Source organism: Cebidichthys violaceus, unplaced genomic scaffold, assembly GCF_023349555.1.
Source record: "Cebidichthys violaceus isolate CVI_PGR_0920_01 unplaced genomic scaffold, fCebVio1.0.p SCAF_146, whole genome shotgun sequence".
Lineage (NCBI taxonomy): Eukaryota > Metazoa > Chordata > Actinopteri > Perciformes > Stichaeidae > Cebidichthys > Cebidichthys violaceus.
In genome coordinates this window covers 85149-105896 of record NW_027176314.1, presented here as the reverse complement: position 1 = coordinate 105896, position 20748 = coordinate 85149, and the positions used below count along the sequence as shown (strand labels likewise).

Below are 20748 nucleotides of genomic sequence, written 5' to 3'. Positions count from 1 at the left end.
AGGTACTTTCTTTTTCTTTTTAAAAATAAATACTCAAATGCGACTCACCGAATCGATCACACATTAATACCAGAATAAATAAACTGTTATCTGAAAATATTTAGAAATTACAAACAGCGTGTAAAAACACGTTTTAATGGGTGTTTGCTAGCTAACGCTACCTGTTAGCAAACCAGCTAGGCTAGTTAGCCGGTTAGCAGCGATCCTCGTAGCTAGCTAGCAGCAAAACGCGGCAAAATGTTGAAGACAAACTAATATGTCTTTACTCCACCGCGAGACGTAGTATTCTCGGGTCTGTACGTGCTTTTAAAGTTGTTTTTGTTCAATCTGTTCGCATTGAACCCAACCGACGTGCTAACGTTGGTACCTCGGCTTAGCTAATGTGTTGTCTGCTAGCCAGTTAGCTTCGGCAGTAACATGTTGAGCTGGGTCAGTGTGTGTGTGTGTGTGTGTGTGTGTGTGTGTGTGTGTGTGTGTGTGTGTGTGTGTGTGTGTGTGTGTGTGTGTGTGTGTGTTGTAATAGTAAATGGCAGCAGCCACATGACCACCGGCTCTCCGCGCGCTGTAAACACGCGACCGTCAGACATGACACATCGGCGGCTAACGGCTGTTTAACGGCCGTTTGTCATCTCTAGCTAACCGTTAGCCTGTGTGTGTGTGTGTGTGTGTGTGTGTGTGTGTGTGTGTGTGTGGTAGTAGTAGTAACGTGTAACAGTCCCGGTGACAGCCGGTCATGTGTCACCACCCGGTAGACACACCGGGACTGTTTGTTTATATTTTAACCGGCTGGCAGCGCAGAAAAAGTGTGATCTTTAAAAATGTGGTGTGACGTTAAAATTCAGTGAGACAGGTGGGAGGGACCTGTCTGTCTGTCTGTCTGTCTGCAGTGTTGTCCTCGTGTTGAGACAAAGCATTACGTCATCAGTGTTTTTAAGTACACGTTAGAGTCCAGTGGTGGAATGTGACAGTACATTTACAAGTATTATTGGACTACATCTCACAGGGAGACGTACTTTTTTACATTTATCTTTTAGTCTTTTAATTACTTTACAGATTGAGACAAAACACATTTAAGAGTTTATGAAATATGATGTTTTATTTTGTTTTACAATCAAACCTGAAACCATCAGTCTATTTACAGAAGATTCATGTTAAATTAATGTTTAGTTAATGTTGAGTTAATGTTAAGTTAATGTTGAGTTTGTGTTTAGTTAGTAGTGAGTTTGTGTTGAGTTAGTGTTTAGTTAGTGGTGAGTTCGTGGTGAGTTAGTAGTGAGTTAGTGGTGAGTTTGTGTTGAGCTAGTGTTGAGTTTGTGTTGAGTCGTGGTGAGTTTGTGTTGAGTTAGTGTTGAGTTTGTGTTGAGTTAGTGTTGAGTTCGTGGTGAGTTAGTGGTGAGTTCGTGGTGAGTTAGTGGTGAGTTTGTGTTGAGTTCGTGTTGAGTTAGTGGTGAGTTCATGTTGAGTTCGTGGTGAGTTCATGTTGAGTTAGTAGTGAGTTTGTGTTGAGTTAGTGTTGAGCTAGTGTTGAGTTCTTGTTGAGTTTGTGTTGAGTTCGTGTTGAGTTCTTGTTGAGTTTGTGTTGAGTTCGTGTTGAGTTCGTGGTGAGTTTGTGTTGAGTTAGTGGTGAGTTTGTGTTGAGTTAGTGGTGAGTTCGTGTTGAGTTAGTGGTGAGTTCGTGTTGAGTTAGTGTTGAGTTTGTGGTGAGTTTGTGGTGAGTTTGTGTTGAGTTAGTGTTGAGTTCGTGGTGAGCTAGTGTTGAGTTAGTGGTGAGTTCGTGTTGAGTTAGTGGTGAGTTCGTGTTGAGTTAGTGGTGAGTTAGTGTTGAGCTAGTGTTGAGTTCTTGTTGAGTTTGTGTTGAGTTCGTGGTGAGCTAGTGTTGAGTTAGTGGTGAGTTTGTGTTGAGTTTGTGTTGAGTTCGTGTTGAGTTTGTGGTGAGTTTGTGTTGAGTTAGTAGTGAGTTTGTGTTGAGTTAGTGTTGAGCTAGTGTTGAGTTCGTGTTGAGTTAGTGGTGAGTTAGTGGTGAGTTAGTGGTGAGTTTGTGTTGAGTTAGTGGTGAGTTAGTGGTGAGTTAGTGTTGAGTTAATGGTGAGTTAGTGTTGAGTTTGTGTTTAGTTAGTGGTGAGTTCGTGTTGAGTTAGTGGTGAGTTTGTGTTGAGTTTGTGTTGAGTTCGTGTTGAGTTAGTGGTGAGTTTGTGTTGAGTTTGTGTTGAGTTAGTGGTGAGTTCGTGGTGAGTTTGTGTTGAGTTAGTCGTGAGTTCGTGTTGAGTTAGTGTTGAGCTAGTGTTGAGTTAGTGTTGAGTTTGTGTTGAGTTTGTGTCGAGTTAGTGGTGAGTTAGTGGTCAGTTAGTGGTGAGTTTGTGTTTAGTTAGTGGTGAGTTCGTGTTGAGTTAGTGGTGAGTTAGTGGTGAGATAGTGGTGAGTTAGTGGTGAGTTCATGTTGAGTTCGTGGTGAGTTCATGTTGAGTTAGTAGTGAGTTTGTGTTGAGTTAGTGTTGAGCTAGTGTTGAGTTCTTGTTGAGTTAGTGTTGAGTTCGTGTTGAGTTAGTGGTGAGTTCGTGTTGAGGTAGTGGTGAGTTAGTGGTGAGTTCGTGTTGAGTTAGTGTTGAGTTAGTGTTGAGTTAGTGTTGAGCTAGTGTTGAGTTAGTGGTGAGTTTGTGTTGAGTTAGTGGTGAGTTTGTGTTGAGTTAGTGGTGAGTTTGTGTTGAGTTAGTGGTGAGTTTGTGGTGAGTTAGTGGTGAGTTAGTGGTGAGTTTGAGTTGAGTTAGTGGTGAGTTCATGGTGAGTTCGTGGTGAGTTCGTGTTGAGTTAGTGGTGAGTTCGTGTTGAGTTCGTGTTGAGTTAGTGGTGAGTTCGTGTTGAGTTTGTGTTGAGTTCGTGTTGAGTTAGTGGTGAGTTTGTGTTGAGTTTGTGTTGAGTTAGTGGTGAGTTTGTGTTGAGTTAGTCGTGAGTTCGTGTTGAGTTTGTGTTGAGCTAGTGTTGAGTTAGTGTTGAGTTTGTGTTGAGTTTGTGTTGAGTTTGTGTCGAGTTAGTGGTGAGTTTGTGTTTAGTTAGTGGTGAGTTCGTGTTGAGTTAGTGGTGAGTTAGTGGTGAGTTAGTGGTGAGTTCATGTTGAGTTCGTGGTGAGTTCATGTTGAGTTAGTAGTGAGTTCGTGTTGAGTTAGTGTTGAGCTAGTGTTGAGTTCTTGTTGAGTTAGTGGTGAGTTCGTGTTGAGTTAGTGGTGAGTTCGTGTTGAGGTAGTGGTGAGTTAGTATTGAGTTAGTGGTGAGTTCGTGTTGAGTTAGTGTTGAGTTTGTGTTGAGTTAGTGTTGAGTTAGTGTTGAGCTAGTGTTGAGTTAGTGGTGAGTTTGTGTTGAGTTTGTGTTGAGTTTGTGTTGAGTTAGTGGTGAGTTCGTGGTGAGTTCGTGTTGAGTTAGTAGTGAGTTCGTGTTGAGTTTGTGTTGAGTTTGTGTCGAGTTAGTGGTGAGTTAGTGGTGAGTTAGTGGTGAGTTTGTGTTGAGTTTGTGGTGAGTTAGTGGTGAGTTAGTGGTGAGTTTGTGGTGAGTTTGTGTTGAGTTAGTGGTGAGTTCGTGTTGAGTTAGTGGTGAGTTTGTGTTGAGTTAGTGGTGAGTTTGTGTAACTATGTATTATTTAATAATAAATTATATATTATTTATTAATAATAAATTATATGTTATTTAACAATACATTATATATTATTTCATAATAAATTATATTATTTTACCAATAGATTATGTTTTATTTAACAATACATTATATATTATTTAACAATACATTATATATTATTTCATAATAAATTATATATATTATTTCATAATAAATTATATATATTATTTTATAATAAATTATATATATTATTTCATTCTAAATTATATATATATTATTTCATACTAAATTACATATATTATTGTTCCTCCTCAGATGCTGCTGCCGCTCAGCGCCGGTTAGTCGGTCCAGATGTCGGAGGACCAGCAGGGGGGGGGCGGTCTGGAGGGGGGGGAGGAGGGGGGGGGCGACACGGAGCCCAGCATGCTGCTGCAGAAACTCAAGAGCAACATCTCGTGAGTAGAATCAGATGAAGAGGTTTCTATTGAGGAGAAAATGTCTTTAATTCACTTCTGAATATGTGCGACCGGCTCTTCTTCAAACTGTTTCCTAACAAGCGTTTGGTGGATTTCCATCATTTGTAGCTGCAGTTACGAACACGAAAGCTATTTTAAATGTTTGAATGTAGTGTTATCTCTCCGTCTGGTTCCTCCTGTTGGGAAACAAAGTTTAAACAATGAAACTAAACAATGTCTTCTTCTGACTCATGACTTTAAACGCTGAAGTTTCTGTCCATGAGGCTGATCGGTGTCTTCTCTCTCTCTGTGTTCCAGTAAAAGTGTCCAGACCAAAGTGGACCAGATCCTGGTAAGAACCAGTGTGTGTGAATGTGTGTGTGTGTGTGTGTGTGAGTGTGTGTGTGTCTCAGCTCAGGGTTCAGGTGTGTTATTAATCTCTTTTAAATCACTTCTTAAAACACATTTTGACAGACTGGCTTTAATGTGATGTCGTCACTTTTCTATTTTATTTTATTTATTTATTTTATTTACTTTATATTATTTATTTTATTTTTATCGACTGTCTCACTGATCTTGCTGTTATTGTTATTATCTTGATTTTTCAAAGCACTTTGTAAACTCTGTTATTAAAGGTGCTATATAAATAAAGTTATTATTATATAAATAAAGTTGTTATTATTATTATTATATAAATAAAGTTATTATTATTATCATATAAATAAAGTTATTATTGTTATATAAATAAAGTTATTATTATATAAATAAAGTTATTATTATTATTATTATATAAATAAAGTTATTATTGTATAAATAAAGTTATTATTATTATTATATAAATAAAGTTATTATTGTTATATAAATCAAGTTATTATTGTTATATAAATAAAGTTATTATTATATAAATACAGTTATTATTATTATTATTATTTGTTCTGTTCAGCAAGATGTTCAGCGTTTCTCCGACAACGACAAGCTGTACCTTTACCTCCAGCTGCCCTCAGGACCCTCCGGAGACAAGAGGTCAGAACCTGTTCACTTTCTATTAGAACCGGTTCTAAAGTAGAACCCTGGAATATTGATGCCGTCCGGAGGTAACGGTTTTGTAACACAATAGAATAATGAAGCCAAAACTTTATCAATAAGTCTGTAAACAAATGTGAAACCTAATTCAACTTCAACTTAATTTTATTAATTTACCTAAAGTAATCATGTAATGTGTGTGTGTGTGTGTGTGTGTGTGTGTGTGTGTGTGTGTGTGTGTGTGTGTGTGTGTGTGTAGTGGTGGTGACTCCTCCTCCTTCAACACAGCTGACCAGCTTCACACCTGTAACTGGATCCGTAGTCACCTGGAGGAGCATTCTGACACCTGTCTGCCCAAACAGGACGTCTACGAGACGTACAGGTGAGACTCTCTCTGAACACAGGTAGACGTACAGGTGAGACTCTCTCTGAACACAGGTAGACGTACAGGTGAGACTCTCTCTGAACACAGGTAGAGGTACAGGTGAGACTCTCTGAACACAGGTAGAGGTACAGTTGAGACTCTCTCTGAACACAGGTAGAGGTACAGGTGAGACTCTCTGAACACAGGTAGAGGTACAGGTGAGACTCTCTGAACACAGGTAGAGGTACAGGTGAGACTCTCTCTGAACACAGGTAGAGGTACAGGTGAGACTCTCTCTGAACACAGGTAGAGGTACAGGTGAGACTCTCTCTGAACACAGGTAGAGGTACAAGTGAGACTCTCTGTGAACACAGGTAGAGGTACAAGTGAGACTCTCTGTGAACACAGGTAGAGGTACAAGTGAGACTCTCTCTGAACACAGGTAGACGTACAGGTGAGACTCTCTGAACACAGGTAGAGGTACAGGTGAGACTCTCTGAACACAGGTAGAGGTACAGGTGAGACTCTCTGAACACAGGTAGAGGTACAGGTGAGACTCTCTCTGAACACAGGTAGACGTACAGGTGAGACTCTCTGAACACAGGTAGACGTACAGGTGAGACTCTCTGAACACAGGTAGACGTACAGGTGAGACTCTCTGAACACAGGTAGACGTACAGGTGAGACTCTCTCTGAACACAGGTAGACGTACAGGTGAGACTCTCTCTGAACACAGGTAGACGTACAGGTGAGACTCTCTCTGAACACAGGTAGACGTACAGGTGAGACTCTCTCTGAACACAGGTAGAGGTACAGGTGAGACTCTCTGAACACAGGTAGAGGTACAGGTGAGACTCTCTCTGAACACAGGTAGAGGTACAGGTGAGACTCTCTCTGAACACAGGTAGAGGTACAGGTGAGACTCTCTGAACGCAGGTAGAGGTACAGGTGAGACTCTCTCTGAACACAGGTAGAGGTACAGGTGAGACTCTCTGAACACAGGTAGACGTACAGGTGAGACTCTCTGAACACAGGTAGACGTACAGGTGAGACTCTCTGAACACAGGTAGACATACAGGTGAGACTCTCTGAACACAGGTAGACGTACAGGTGAGACTCTCTCTGAACACAGGTAGACGTACAGGTGAGACTCTCTCTGAACACAGGTAGACGTACAGGTGAGACTCTCTGAACACAGGTAGAGGTACAGGTGAGACTCTTTCTGAACACAGGTAGAGGTACAGGTGAGACTCTCTGAACACAGGTAGAGGTACAGGTGAGACTCTCTCTGAACACAGGTAGAGGTACAGGTGAGACTCTCTCTGAACACAGGTAGAGGTACAGGTGAGACTCTCTGAACACAGGTAGACGTACAGGTGAGACTCTCTGAACGCAGGTAGAGGTACAGGTGAGACTCTCTCTGAACACAGGTAGAGGTACAGGTGAGACTCTCTAAACACAGGTAGACGTACAGGTGAGACTCTCTGAACACAGGTAGAGGTACAGGTGAGACTCTCTCTGAACACAGGTAGAGGTACAGGTGAGACTCTCTGAACACAGGTAGACGTACAGGTGAGACTCTCTGAACACAGGTAGAGGTACAGGTGAGACTCTCTGAACACAGGTAGAGGTACAGGTGAGACTCTCTCTGAACACAGGTAGAGGCACAGGTGAGACTCTGAACACAGGTAGACGTACAGGTGAAACTCTCTGAACACAGGTAGAGGTACAGGTGAGACTCTCTGAACATAGGTAGAGGTACAGGTGAGACTCTCTCTGAACACAGGTAGAGGTACAGGTGAGACTCTCTGAACACAGGTAGAGGTACAGGTGAGACTCTGAACACAGGTAGAGGTACAGGTGGAGGTGTCATGTGACCCGTCTGTCTTTACCCCCCCCAGGAGGTACTGTGAGAACCTGCAGCATCGGCCTCTGAGCGCCGCCAACTTTGGGAAGATCATCAGAGACATTTTTCCAAACATCAAAGCCCGACGGCTCGGAGGCAGAGGACAGTCCAAATATCCTTTGATCTGCTGGATGCCGTGTGACAGTCAAATAAAACCAGCATGGAGTTTAAGACTAAAGTTAACATTAAACACGTGTTCGCGACTGAGGTCTGTAGACATACAACTAACTAAGATAAAATAATGAAGCTACCTCCAGAGGAGATACATATATACAGATACATAGATATAGATACAGATACATAGATACAGATGCATAGATACAGATACATAGATACAGATACATATTTACAGATACATAGATACAGATGCATATATACAGATACATAGATACAGATACATATATACAGATACATATTTACAGATACATAGATACAGATGCATATATACAGATGCATAGATATAGATACATAGATACAGATACATATATACAGATACATATATACAGATACATAGATACAGATACATATAGATACATATATACAGATACATAGATACAGATACATATATACAGATGCATAGATACAGATACATAGATACAGATACATATATACAGATACATAGATACAGATACATAGATACAGATACATATAGATACATATATACAGATAAATATACAACACTGGGCTAAAACAGGAAGTCGTGTTTGATACTTAAGATCTTCCTCTATGAACTCAAACCGACAAGTTTAGTGGAAAAATAACAAGTTTTATTCTTCAAACTTAGTTAAAAGACGAACACTTTATGGGTCAATAAATGTGGTCAACACACGTCTTCTAGCTGAAGGGTTATGCTTTTGTTCCTTTACAGCTTATGTGTGGACAAAATAAGCATTAATAAGGACAGGAAAGTCCTCCGCTCTGTGTCCGTCGTCCTCAAAGCGTGTCTTCAGACGTCCGCTCTCTGATAACAGCTGCTAGTAAAGACAACAGGTCAGTCACTCCTGTCACCAGTTGTTCATGTTGGATTAACCTGGTAGTCGATCGGTAATCAAGCTGCTGTTGTTTATGATCTTCAGGGAAAGGGTCATGTGATAGGGTTGTGACCAATCAGGGAAGGACACGTCGTGACCGCTAACGACCAATCGAGGAGCGAATGCGGGCGTCTACGCCATCGTTTCCAAACGTATGCGTTAACGAGCGTCCACAGGAGGAGGTAGCCCCGGAGTTTACAACGCGTCAGAAGACGTGTTCATAGGTTGACTGTTCATAGGTTGACTGTTCATAGGTTGACTGTTTATAGGTTGACTGTTCATAGGTTGACTGTTTATAGGTTGACTGTTCATAGGTTGACTGTTTATAGGTTGACTGTTCATAGGTTGACTGTTTATAGGTTGACTGTTCATAGGTTGACTGTTTATAGGTTGACTGTTTATAGGTTGACGTGTTCATAGGTTGACTGTTTATAGGTTGACTGTTTATAGGTTGACTGTTTATAGGTTGACTGTTCATAGGTTGACTGTTTATAGGTTGACTGTTTATAGGTTGACTGTTCATAGGTTGACTGTTTATAGGTTGACTGTTTATAGGTTGACTGTTTATAGGTTGACGTGTTCATAGGTTGACGTGTTCATAGGTTGACTGTTTATAGGTTGACGTGTTCATAGGTTGACGTGTTCATAGGTTGACTGTTTATAGGTTGACTGTTTATAGGTTGACTGTTTATAGGTTGACTGTTCATAGGTTGACTGTTTATAGGTTGACTGTTTATAGGTTGACTGTTTATAGGTTGACGTGTTCATAGGTTGACGTGTTCATAGGTTGACTGTTTATAGGTTGACGTGTTCATAGGTTGACGTGTTCATAGGTTGACTGTTTATAGGTTGACGTGTTCATAGGTTGACGTGTTCATAGGTTGACTGTTTATAGGTTGACGTGTTCATAGGTTGACTGAGTTAACCCTTCCCTAAAATACTGTTCAAGGAGCGCCATTACAGCATCGATTCAAACGCGGCTAATGAGGCGTTTTGAGCATTCGGGGTTGCTGGTTGAATTCCTTAACGTGCCCGGCTGGTACGTACTGTTACAGCGGCATCAGGAGGAAGACGGTCCTCAACATGCCTCTTCTGCCCAACCTGGACCTGAAGAACGACCCGGTACACACACACACATACACACACACACACACACACACACACACACACACACACAGAGACACTCACACACACACACACACACACACACACACACACACAGAGACACTCACACACACACACACACACACACACACACACACACACACACAGAGACACTCACACACACAGAGACACTCACACACACACACACACACACACACACACACACACACAGAGACACTCACACACACACACACAGAGACACACACACACACACACACACACACACACACACACACACATACACACACACACAGAGACACACACACAGAGACATACACACACACACACACACACACACACACACACACACAGAGACACTCACTCACACACACTTTTATATATCATTATTTAACAGCAGGCTGTGATTCATGATGAATTGAGCCTCCTCTTCCTCTCCAGGCCGAGCTGACCGAGCTGGTCCAGACGTACAAACAGGAAGTGACGGAGGCGGCGTGTGAGCTGATCTGTGACTGGGCCCAGAAGATCCTGAAGCGTTCGTTCGACACGGTGGTGGAGATCGCTCGGTACCTGATCCAGGAGCACATCGTCAACCCCCGCTGCAGCCAGGCCGAGCTGGTGACCTCCGCCGCACTCGCAGGTGTGTGTGTGTGTGTGTGTGTGTGTGTGTGTGTGTGAGTGTGAGTGTGAGTGTGAGTGTGTGTGTGTGTGTGTGTGTGTGTGTGTGTGTGAGAGAGAGAGAGAGAGAGAGAGAGAGAGAGAGAGAGAGAGAGTCACTGATGTTTGTTCAGTCGTGGTCGTCTGATCGTCCGTTTGTCTGCAGGAGGTCCAGCCAAACCCCACAAGGTCATCAAGAAGACCTCCGTCATCTCTAAAGCCGAGAGCGACGCCGCCGATCACAAGGTGACAATAAATACACTCATTGATCTGTGACCGATGACCCGTCTGCTAATCACTGCTTCCTGTCCGTCTGCAGAAGGAACTTGGAGACTCTTCGTCTTCCCTGAAGTCTGGAGACAAATCAGCCGCAGCCGCCAAACCTTCCTCCCTGGACGCTCCTCCTCCCTCCTCCTCCTCTTCTTCGCTGCGTCCGGCGGTAAGTTATGAAAAGTGATTTTGTTTCTGTTACCGGTCAGACTTCATCTACTCTGTTTTCAGGATTAATGTGTTTTATTTCCACGGTAACAGTAACTGATCAATGACTTCCTGTGCTGCAGGTGGAGGCCTTCATGAAGCAGTTACCCAGAATCCTCCCCCGTAGTTCCCTCCCTGATAAGACCCAGCTGTCCGTCCGCTCCTCTCCTCCCTCTCTGGCTCCCAAAGACTCCTCCGGGGTCGGGGGGGCCTCGGGACCCGGAGGCTCCGCCCCCATCGCCGCCCCCGGCGGTGCCGGGGTGAAGGTCATCGCCATGGCGACGCTGCCCCAGCAGCAGGGCGGGCCCGTCCCGGTGATGATCCTCCCTCAGGGCTGTCTGTCATACGAGAGGGAGACGCTGGCCCCGCCTCCTCTTCCTCTTCCTCTTCCTCTTCCTCCTCCTGCGGCCCCGACCTCCGTGCTGCAGAAACCTCGAGGGAACGGAAACAAGCGCCCCCTGGAGGCCGTGGCGTCGGGCAGCGGCGCCTCGTCCGCCGCACCGCCGGTGAAACGGAAACGGGGACGACCGAGAAAACCTCGGCCGGAGGACGCCCCGCCTCCTCCTCCCCCCGCCGCTCTCTCTCCCAAACCTCCCCCCCACCCGCCCATCATCACCTCCGTCATCCAGAAAGCCTCTTCCTCCTCCTCCTCTTCCTCCTCGCAGCCGCCGGTGCTGGAGCTGGTGATCCAGGACCAGCCCGGGGGGCTGGTTCTGAGCCCGCTGCCGGCGGTGTCGGACCCGAGTCGCCGGCTGATGGAGCACCGCAGCGTGGTGGTGCAGTGTCAGACGACGGGGGCGGCGGTGGAACCGGACCACCGCGGCCAGCCGCTGTTCCTCTTCCAGAGTCCGGGGACGGGGAACCCCGGCTGGGAGTTGGGACGCACCCCGATGGTGGAGGTCATCCAGAAAGCTCCGAGGCCGCTGAGCAACAACAACAACTCCACTCCGCCGCCCGCCACACACCTCCGCCCACTTCCTCTCCCTCTCCCCACGCTGCACGAGGAGCAGGGGGAGGTGGAGATCACGTTGACGCCGGTGGAGCTGCACCTCAACCCTTCATCCTCCTCCGCTGCTCCTGCCTCCTCTTCCTCCATCTGCTCCATCACGGTGGTGAAGGAGGAGGAGGAGGCAGAGAGCAGCACCTCCTCAAAGACACACTAGCTCTCTTCCTCCTCTTCTTTTTTATTTAGTTTTTTATCGCCTGTGAGATAAACCCCGCCCCCTTTACCTCTCCTCTTCCTTATTGGTGGAAATCCCCGATTGGCGGCAGCAGAGAGCCAATCGAGGATACATGAAACCAGTTCCTTCCATTGGCTCTCACTGCACTTTGTAAACAAACCAGCGACTCTTTAATGAACTGCATGTCTGAAACCAGAAGAGCGCCTCCTCAGGTGGTCGGGCCTCAAATCTTCCTCCCTTCCCTCCTCGCCTCCTCGCCTCCTTCATCTCCAGACTTCTCATTTTCCTGCGCTGCGGGGTTTTTTTGGTCGCTGTCGCTGCTTCAGATCAGTCGATTTATAAGAGAAGAAGAAGAAGAAATGAACAGATAAAAGGAAAGAGTGATACAAAGGGAAGGAGACAAGGATACAGGATAGAATCAGAAGGTACTACGGGTCAGAGCCTTGTGAAGGTTCTTTGTGCTAAATATGAAAAAATGACTTCTTTATCGGAGCTCCGCCCCCTTTAAAGAGTTCCTGTTCTAAACAGTGTGTTGTGTTTGTGTTGCTTTAGTAGATATTTCTGTGTGTGTGTGTGTGTGTGTGTGTGTGTGTGTGTGTGCGTGTGTGTGTGTGTGTGAGTGTTCATTCATTCATTCATCCCCGTCACTGATCAGAAAACACCTTCAATGTCGGGTCCAAGTCTGTGGTGGAAGGCGGCCATGTTTGTAGTTCAAAGTTCAGAGTTTTTCTCGTCGTCTTCAGTCATTTTATTATATTTATATTCTAGTTTAATGTTCTCAGATCTACAGAGTACTGTGAGCAGCTGTAACAGCGTCACATGAGAGCCTTCATGTAACAAAGAAGCTTGATACAAAGTGTTCTGATGAGTGTAACCACACTCTGTTTGAGGATATAGATAATCTATAACCACACTCTGTCTGAGGATATAGATAATCTATATCCACACTCTGTCTGAGGATATAGATAATCTATAACCACACTCTGTCTGAGGATATAGATAATCTATATCCACACTCTGTCTGAGGATATAGATAATCTATAACCACACTCTGTCTGAGGATATAGATAATCTATAACCACACTCTGTCTGAGGATATAGATAATCTATATCCACACTCTGTCTGAGGATATAGATAATCTATAACCACACTGTCTGAGGATATAGATAATCTATATCCACACTCTGTCTGAGGATATAGATAATCTATATCCACACTCTGTCTGAGGATATAGATAATCTATAACTACACTCTGTCTGAGGATATATAATAATCTATATCCACACTCTGTCTGAGGATATAGATAATCTATATCCACACTCTGTCTGAGGATATAGATAATCTATATCCACACTCTGTCTGAGGCTATAGATAATCTATATCCACACTCTGTCTGAGGATATATAATAATCTATATCCACACTCTGTCTGAGGATATAGATAATCTATAACTACACTGTCTGAGGATATAGATAATCTATAACTACACTCTGTCTGAGGATATAGATAATCTATAACTACACTCTGTCTGAGGATATAGATAATCTATAACTACACTCTGTCTGAGGATATAGATAATCTATAACTACACTCTGTCTGAGGATATAGATAATTTATAACCACACTCTGTCTGAGGATATAGATAATCTATATCCACACTCTGTCTGAGGATATAGATAATCTATAACCACACTCTGTCTGAGGATATAGATAATCTATAACCACACTCTGTCTGAGGATATAGATTATCTATAACCACACATCTGTCTGATATCCTCAGACAGATGTGTGGTTATAGATTATCTATAACCGTTCGACCCGTAAGGAAGAAAATACAACAACTTCATGAGAATGAAATGAAACTCGACTTATTACTTAAATCAGGAAACAACGAATATGTTAAAAAGCGGTGTCCAGTAGAAGCGCAGAGACCCGCCGGTGTTTTTAAGTCAAACAAGCAAAAACAAGCTTCTGTAGCGCTGTGAGTCGCCCAGGATTAGCCCGCTAGCTTAGCTTAGCTTTATGTTGCCATGCGCCCTTTTGCACTAACTCCTCAACCACCGGATCAGCGAGGTGACGTCAGCGCGTCTGAAGTCTGGACATCTTCTGGAAGAAGAGCAAAATAAATGATTTCATGTGTTCATAACGTGACGGGATGTTAGTCAGTTAATTAGTTTAGTTTAGAGTTTCCTATGACGACATCATGATTGTTGTACCAGGAAGTAGAAGCCAAAGTCAGACCAATAAAACAATCACCACAATTTTCAAAATAAAAGGTCAAATTAATGATTTGTCCCAAAGTTCTCAATACAACGAAAACAAACGATTCATTTTGTATTGAACAAGAATCAAAACCGTTAAACGTTGAAATCACGGTTTCTTCTAACATTTGAAGACTTTAGGAACACGTTTTATAAACTGTCTGTTAATAGAAAAACTTATTTTATTTAAGTCCTTAAATCTCTTGTTCGGCACATTTTTGCCTAAAAATTACTGAACACAATTTATTTTTCCGCTCTAAACAAAACGAAAAGTTAATTTATTCGTTATTTAAGAAAAGCAAAACAAAACAGAAAATGGGCTTAAGCTTTGTAATTTGGGATGATTTGCTCCTCCTTTCTTCTTCCGTGGTGGAGGAGTTTAAACCTTCCGTCGTCATGGTGACGTCACCTCGCTGACACTTCTTCACCTCTTTGCCTCTCGCTCCGTGTGAGGGCGTCGTCATCTTCTTCTTCGTTGGTGCTACAAAACCACAGGGCTCGCCGTCTGCCCTCGTGATCACAGATTTGTACAAAAATAAAAAATCAAGGTGTGTGTGTGTGTGTGTGTGTGTGTGTGTGTGTGTGTGTGTGTGTGTGTGTGTGTGTGTTTGTGCAGGTTGTTTAAAGGGACGCTGAAAAAAGGTTTTTGACTGTTAAAAACCTGTTGCATGATGGGAAAGTGAGTTCGAGCTCTTGTCCTTTTTTTGCCGTGAGGCGAGTGCAGCCTAGCTTACAGCACGACCCCGCGGTTTAAAGTTAAAAGGAGCGCTAATTATGCTAACGATGCTAATGATGCTAACGCTACGTTTTTGAATCACTAAAGTGAAGTGCCAAAATGTGGAAAAACATCTCGACTCAAAATGTCTCGGCCTCCGCCCTTCAGACAGAACTGAAACAAAATGACAAGTTGCACTGTTGAAAAGTTAAAAAACCAGAGAAAGAAGTTGTGTTTTGAATTTATTGTTGTGTTTCTGTAACTCTCTGCTTCACGCTTTGCACTCAGATTTATATTTAACAGGTCAGAATAACAGTTAAAGAGGGAAGCGCTCCCTCGTTTAAAGTGGCAGTAACTGGAGGGATTTAGAGAGGTTTAACTAAACGAGACGGTTGAAGCAACATTTCACTTGATGGGCGACAGGAAACACTTGTTAAAGGCTTCAGAATGCCTCAAATTAACTCGTTCACACGACACGTCAACATGTGACTGAAGTCTGGACTCACGTCACATGACCTGGAATCAAGTCATGTCTCTGGGGACTTCACCTGGACTTGATATCTCTTGACTTGTTTGGTCTTGACTCGGGTCTAGTTCTTGACTTGGGTCTTGTTGCTCTTGAATCAGGTCTTCACTTGGAACTTGTACCTAATGTGGTACTTGTTGGTCTATACTTGGGACTTGATTGGATATTTGTTGGCCTTGACTCTGGACTGTTTGGTCTTGACTTGGGAGTTGGTAAGTGACTTGTTGTTGACTTGGGAGTTGACTGTTTTATTAATTTGAACATTGGAAAGGTGGTCTTAAGTGCTTTTGGAGTAAATGACGAGCACTTTGTGTAAACTTGACTCAGGACTTGGTCTTACCTTGGAACTAGATTGACTAGACTCTGGACATGTTGGTCTTTACTTGGGACTTGTTTATGACTTGGTACTTGTTGGTGGTAGGACAATCACTTTGTTTGTACTTGACTCTGAATCTTAAGGTATTGGTTTTGACGTTGGACTTGTTCATGACTCTGGTCTTAACTTGGGACTTTGCCTGACTATGGACTTGTTGGTCTTGACTCAGGACTTGTTGGTCTTGACTTGGGACTTGACTTGGGACCTGCTGACCTTGATTAGCCAAGAAGAACTTTGTTTGACGCATACAGAGACCGTACCACTGCAGGGTTAAAGACTTGAGTTCAACTCTTAGGGCAAAGTTGCCTGCTGTTGTTGCCCAACGCGTTGCCCCTTCATCAGCAGTCCTCACTTACTGACTGGATTTATAATGTCAATCAGATATCTGACCACAGATGAGATGTTCCTCAGCCCTGATTATGAAGTGAAGTGATGCTTTTAGCGTCTCGTTGGGAATCTAGAGTCCGATCCAAAAGGTTCCTACAGCAGGACCTGCTGCTCTTAACTGGAAGTCAGTGATTGGAGGAAGCTTTAGTGTGGACCTCTAACTGGGCCGACTGAACATGCTATGAATCCTGTGGTTGAAGGTTTGGAAAAGGGACTCGAATACCTGGACCTAAACCTGGACCGTGTTAATGTTTGGAAGGAACCTGAAAGATGAGCTCGAGCTCTGGAAGTTCGGCTGTGAAAGTTAAGCTCTAAAATAAGTTTGAGATTAGAGGAAGTCCCTGATCGCAAGACGCCCCAGTTTGGTCTTTAAATTTGAATGGATTTGGAATCTGTGTTCGAAGAAGTCTGGAAGGTCGGCAGCACTCAAAGAAATGAGACCAAGAAATGGTTCATGGGAAGTCGGAGATGGCATGAAGCCTCAGTTTGGCCCACTTACTGGTCTGACTGGTCATGAGAAGCTCCCTGCTGAACCTGTAAAAAATACAAAATAAAAGAGGAAGAAGAGGTCCAGGTGTTTAACTAAGTCCAGATCTAAGAGGAGTTCTGGGAATGGCTCAGAACGAGTCAGTAAAGGCAGGAAAAGTCCAGTACGGTCCAGTTTGGTCCAGTGTGGTCCTGCATTAGGAACCCGGGTCTGAAGGTGGAGGTGGTCGTAGGAATCTTTCACTGTGGAGCCGTGTTGCTCAAAAAAAATAAATCGAAACGGGTCAGATATTCAAAGATCGGGATTCGGGTAGCTGTGCGTCTTGAAGGATCAGACTCAACGAGACAGCGTCCTCTGATGTCACTTCCTGTACTGGATCTGTCGGTGGAGCTCAAAGCGGCTTCAAGTGTCCTTCAGTTCAACCACAAGATGAAACCGGTTCTGTTCTCAGCTCGTAGACGTCATGCGGGTTCAAAGGAAGTAAACGGGAAGTAAATGGGAAGTAAACGGGAAGTAAACAGGAAGTAAACAGGAAGTTTGAGTTCAGTGATCAAGAGACCTTGCTGCTTTCACCAAACGCAAAGCTAGAGATCGACATAAAAAGTCAACGCTAGATGACGTTGTGTTGAGTGTTGGTGGAGATGCTACAATGTTAGCTTAGCATAGCACCAATCAAACCAGACTCCATTCAGAAAACAAGTACTTTAACAGTTGTTTGTTGTTCGTCTTGAGGAGAGAACTAACAACACACAAATTCTGACTTTTTATGAATCTGCATCATAATGTCATTATTTCAGCATCATTTGTATCTGTTTATTGTCATTAAATTACAACAAACTTGTGTATTTTGTGTTCAAACATCGTTATAAACCAGCGTCGTGGGTCTTGATGGGTTCAGTGAAAACTGGTTTAGTTTACAGGATATCTGAGACTTCTGCCTGAACTAGTTAAATCAATGAGTTGCTTTGCGTTTGGTGTGAACTCAGCAACGTTTTGTTCTTTTGACCTCAAAGAGAGTTGTCTCACTCAAACTGATTCGTCTCTAACGACTCTTTAAAGTCTGTCTCAAAGTAACGCGAAGGAAGCGTTCAATAAGCGAGCTGCAGGTCCACTCGGCGGTCCAGGTGACGAGATGACGTCAACACTGATGATGATGATGATGATGATGATGATGATGATGATGATGATGATGACGATGACGACGACTCCCAGTCTAAACTGAAAGTAGCCCTGCTTCCTGTCAGAGACCCACTCGGTTCAATTCAGTAAATTATCTTTTTTCTGAAGCCGTTGGAGCTCATGAATTCTGGGTAATGAAGTCCTGGAACAGCTGACTGTGACTCTGACATCATGCTGCCTTCTGTTCATGCAGATGTTATTATTATTATTATTGTTACTGTTATTGTTGCTATGGATATCTTTGTTTTGCTTCCTGCATGGTTTTGTTCTGGTGACTGATTGTCTGTTTTTTGTGTATTTTTGACTTTAAACGTGAGTTTTTCTCTCCCTGTAATCAGCTGCTCCTTTAATGAGCTCAGAGGGTTAAAGGAACAGTGTGTGACACCGAGGAGGTGTTGAATACAAGATTCATGACTCTGTTTAGTTCTTCAATGTTGTGATGTCATTCATTATGGGAGCTCCTCCAACTACACACACAACTACACAAACACACACAAACACACACACAACTACACACACACACACACACACACAACTACACACAAACACACACACAACTACGAACACACACAAGGTACACACACACACACACACACATTTGCGAGTAAAAAACGTTTTCAATAAATCTGTGAACACGTAAATGAAAGTGAAACCTAATTCAGTCCTTCACCTCTATGAGCTTCACTCACATCTGTTTTATTAACAGTGAATGTTCTGTGAATATTAGTGACTCTGCTCCAGAAACAATATCTAATTATATCTAAATTATAAATGACTTGGTTGCAATCTGCCACTTCACCACTAGACGTCACTAAATCTTACACACTGTCCCTTTAACTCCCCCCCCCCCCCCCCCCCCCCCCCCCACACACACACACACACACACACACACACACACACACAGTATAATCAGTGAAATGCACCTTTACTTTTGTGAGTTTTCGCTCTGACCCCAGTTTGTTTTCATGGAGCCTGTTTTGTTGACTTGCTGACTCGTTGACTTGCTGACTTGTTGACTTGAGGACTTGTCAACTTGTTGACGTGGTGACTTGTTTGTTTTGTTGACTTGGTGGCTTGTTTGTTTTGTTGACTTGTTGACTTGTTTGTTTTGGTGACTTGTTAACTTGTCGACTTGTTTGTTTTGGTGACTTGTTGACTTTGTTTTGTTAACTTGTTGACTTGTTTGTATTGGTGACTTGATGACTTATTGACTTGTTTGTTTTGTTGACTTGTTTGTTTTGGTGACTTGGAGACTTGTTTGTTTTGTTGACTTATCAACTTGTTTGTTTTGGTGACTTGTTGACTTGTTTGTTTTGGTGACTTGTTGACGTGTTTGTTTTGGTGACTTGTTTGTTTTGTTGACTTATCGACTTGTTTGTTTTGGTGACTTGTTGACTTGTTTGTTTTGTTGACTCATCGACTTGTTTGTTTTGGTGACTTGTTGACTTGTTTGTTTTGGTGACTTGTTGACTTGTTTGTTTTGGTGACTTGGTGACTTGTTTGTTTTGTTGACTTGTTTGTTTTGGTGACTTGTTGACTTGTTTGTTTTGGTGACTTGGTGACTTGTTTGTTTTGTTGACTTGTTTGTTTTGGTGAATTGTCGACTTGTTTTGGTGACTTGTTGACTTGTCGACTTGTTTGTTTTGGTGACTTGTTGACTTGTTTGTGTTGTTGACTTGTTTGTTTTGGTGACTTGTCGACTTGTTTTGGTGACTTGTTGACTTGTCGACTTGTTTGTTTTGGTGACTTGTTGACTTGTTTGTGTTGTTGTGGAGAGAAACGAGACAGAGAACAGAACTTGATTGTGAATCTATTTTCCTACGCTGATGGAATAAATGAAGAGACGTTCACTGGCAGAAAACACAATCCGTCTGTTTGCTCTTTTACTTTCTTCCTTTCCTTCTCTTGCTTTGTTTCCTTGTCCTCTTGTCCTTCCTTTCCTTTTTTCTCTCTTTCATTCACTTCTCTTCCTTTCATGTTCTTTTTACATCACTTTCTTTTTCTTCCTCTTTCTTTCCTCTCGCTTCTTTTCTTTCACTTTTCCTTCTCTTTTACACTTTTCCTTTCTTCCTTTCCTCTTTCCTTCCTTTCTACTTTTCAAACATGCCCTTTCCTTCCGTCACTTCCTTTCCCTGATTTTCTTCCTTTCCTTGTCCTATTTCCTTTATTTCCTTCCAGTTAATTTAATTTAATTTTCTTGTTTTTCATTTTCTCCTTCTTTCCTTTCCTACTCCGTTCTTCCTTTCCTTAAATCTTCTCTGTGGTTTCCTCTCTCAGCCACTGGGCGGAAATGGATAGTTAATTTATTATATATGAATATACAAAATATACATAATATTATGAATAAACTCTTCTGTTTCAGAATCTGTTTTAAATTAAAGTATCAGATCATATTTATCACAGTAATCTTACTATATTTACTACAATATTAATGTAAATATACGTGAAATAAATAGGATATACAGGAATATATAGATATTCTACCTCTAGATATTATTATACAATATCTAGAGGTAGAATATGATCAAAAATAAAGTATTTGTAAATTAATGTTTTGAAGTAAATAATTATATTAAGGGTTAAAAAAAAACTTAAAACAGGAAATTAAAAAAAATATTTACAAAACGTGAAAAAAGTAAATTTATTTTATTAAAAGAGGAAATCATTCAGATAAAGTTTTGGTCCAAACTAAACCATAACCAAAACAAGAACCTCAACCAGAACCAGGATCTAAACCAGAACCAGGATCTAAACCAGAACCTCAACCAAAACTAGAACCTCAACCAGAACCAAGATCTAAACCAGAACCAAGATCTAAACCAGAACCAGGATCTCAACCAGAACCAGAATCGAAACCAGAACCTCAACCAAAACCAGAATCTCAACCAGAACCAGAATCTCAACAAGAACCAGGATCTAAACCAGAACCTCAACCAAAACTAGAACCTCAACCAGAACCAGCTGCTCCATCAAGTCATCCAGAGTGAAACCGGAAC

At 42.6% G+C, this 20748-nt stretch overlaps 1 protein-coding gene across 1 annotated transcript; it reads left to right on the top strand.

The window, feature by feature from the left end:
* Window positions 1-416: 416 nt before the first annotated feature.
* Window positions 417-18171, top strand: rfx5 (regulatory factor X, 5). The gene is made up of 11 exons (XM_068709391.1): window positions 417-429; window positions 3920-4059; window positions 4378-4411; window positions 5003-5082; window positions 5342-5464; window positions 7348-7464; window positions 9427-9505; window positions 9947-10145; window positions 10329-10408; window positions 10482-10601; window positions 10723-18171. The coding sequence occupies exons 2-11, from the start codon at window positions 3956-3958 to the stop codon at window positions 11800-11802; spliced, it is 2016 nt and encodes a 671-aa protein (XP_068565492.1). The 5' UTR covers window positions 417-429; window positions 3920-3955; the 3' UTR covers window positions 11803-18171.
* Window positions 18172-20748: the final 2577 nt, after the last annotated feature.

Excerpts from the sequence above, each read along its gene's own strand:
- rfx5 (XM_068709391.1), top strand. The coding sequence starts at position 3,956 with ATGTCGGAGGACCAGCAGGGGGGGGGCGGTCTGGAGGGGGGGGAGGAG. Across the intron at positions 4,060-4,377 it reads AAACTCAAGAGCAACATCTC|TAAAAGTGTCCAGACCAAAG; the intron begins GTGAGTAGAATC and ends TCTGTGTTCCAG. Across the intron at positions 7,465-9,426 it reads GGAGGCAGAGGACAGTCCAA|GTACTGTTACAGCGGCATCA; the intron begins ATATCCTTTGAT and ends CCCGGCTGGTAC.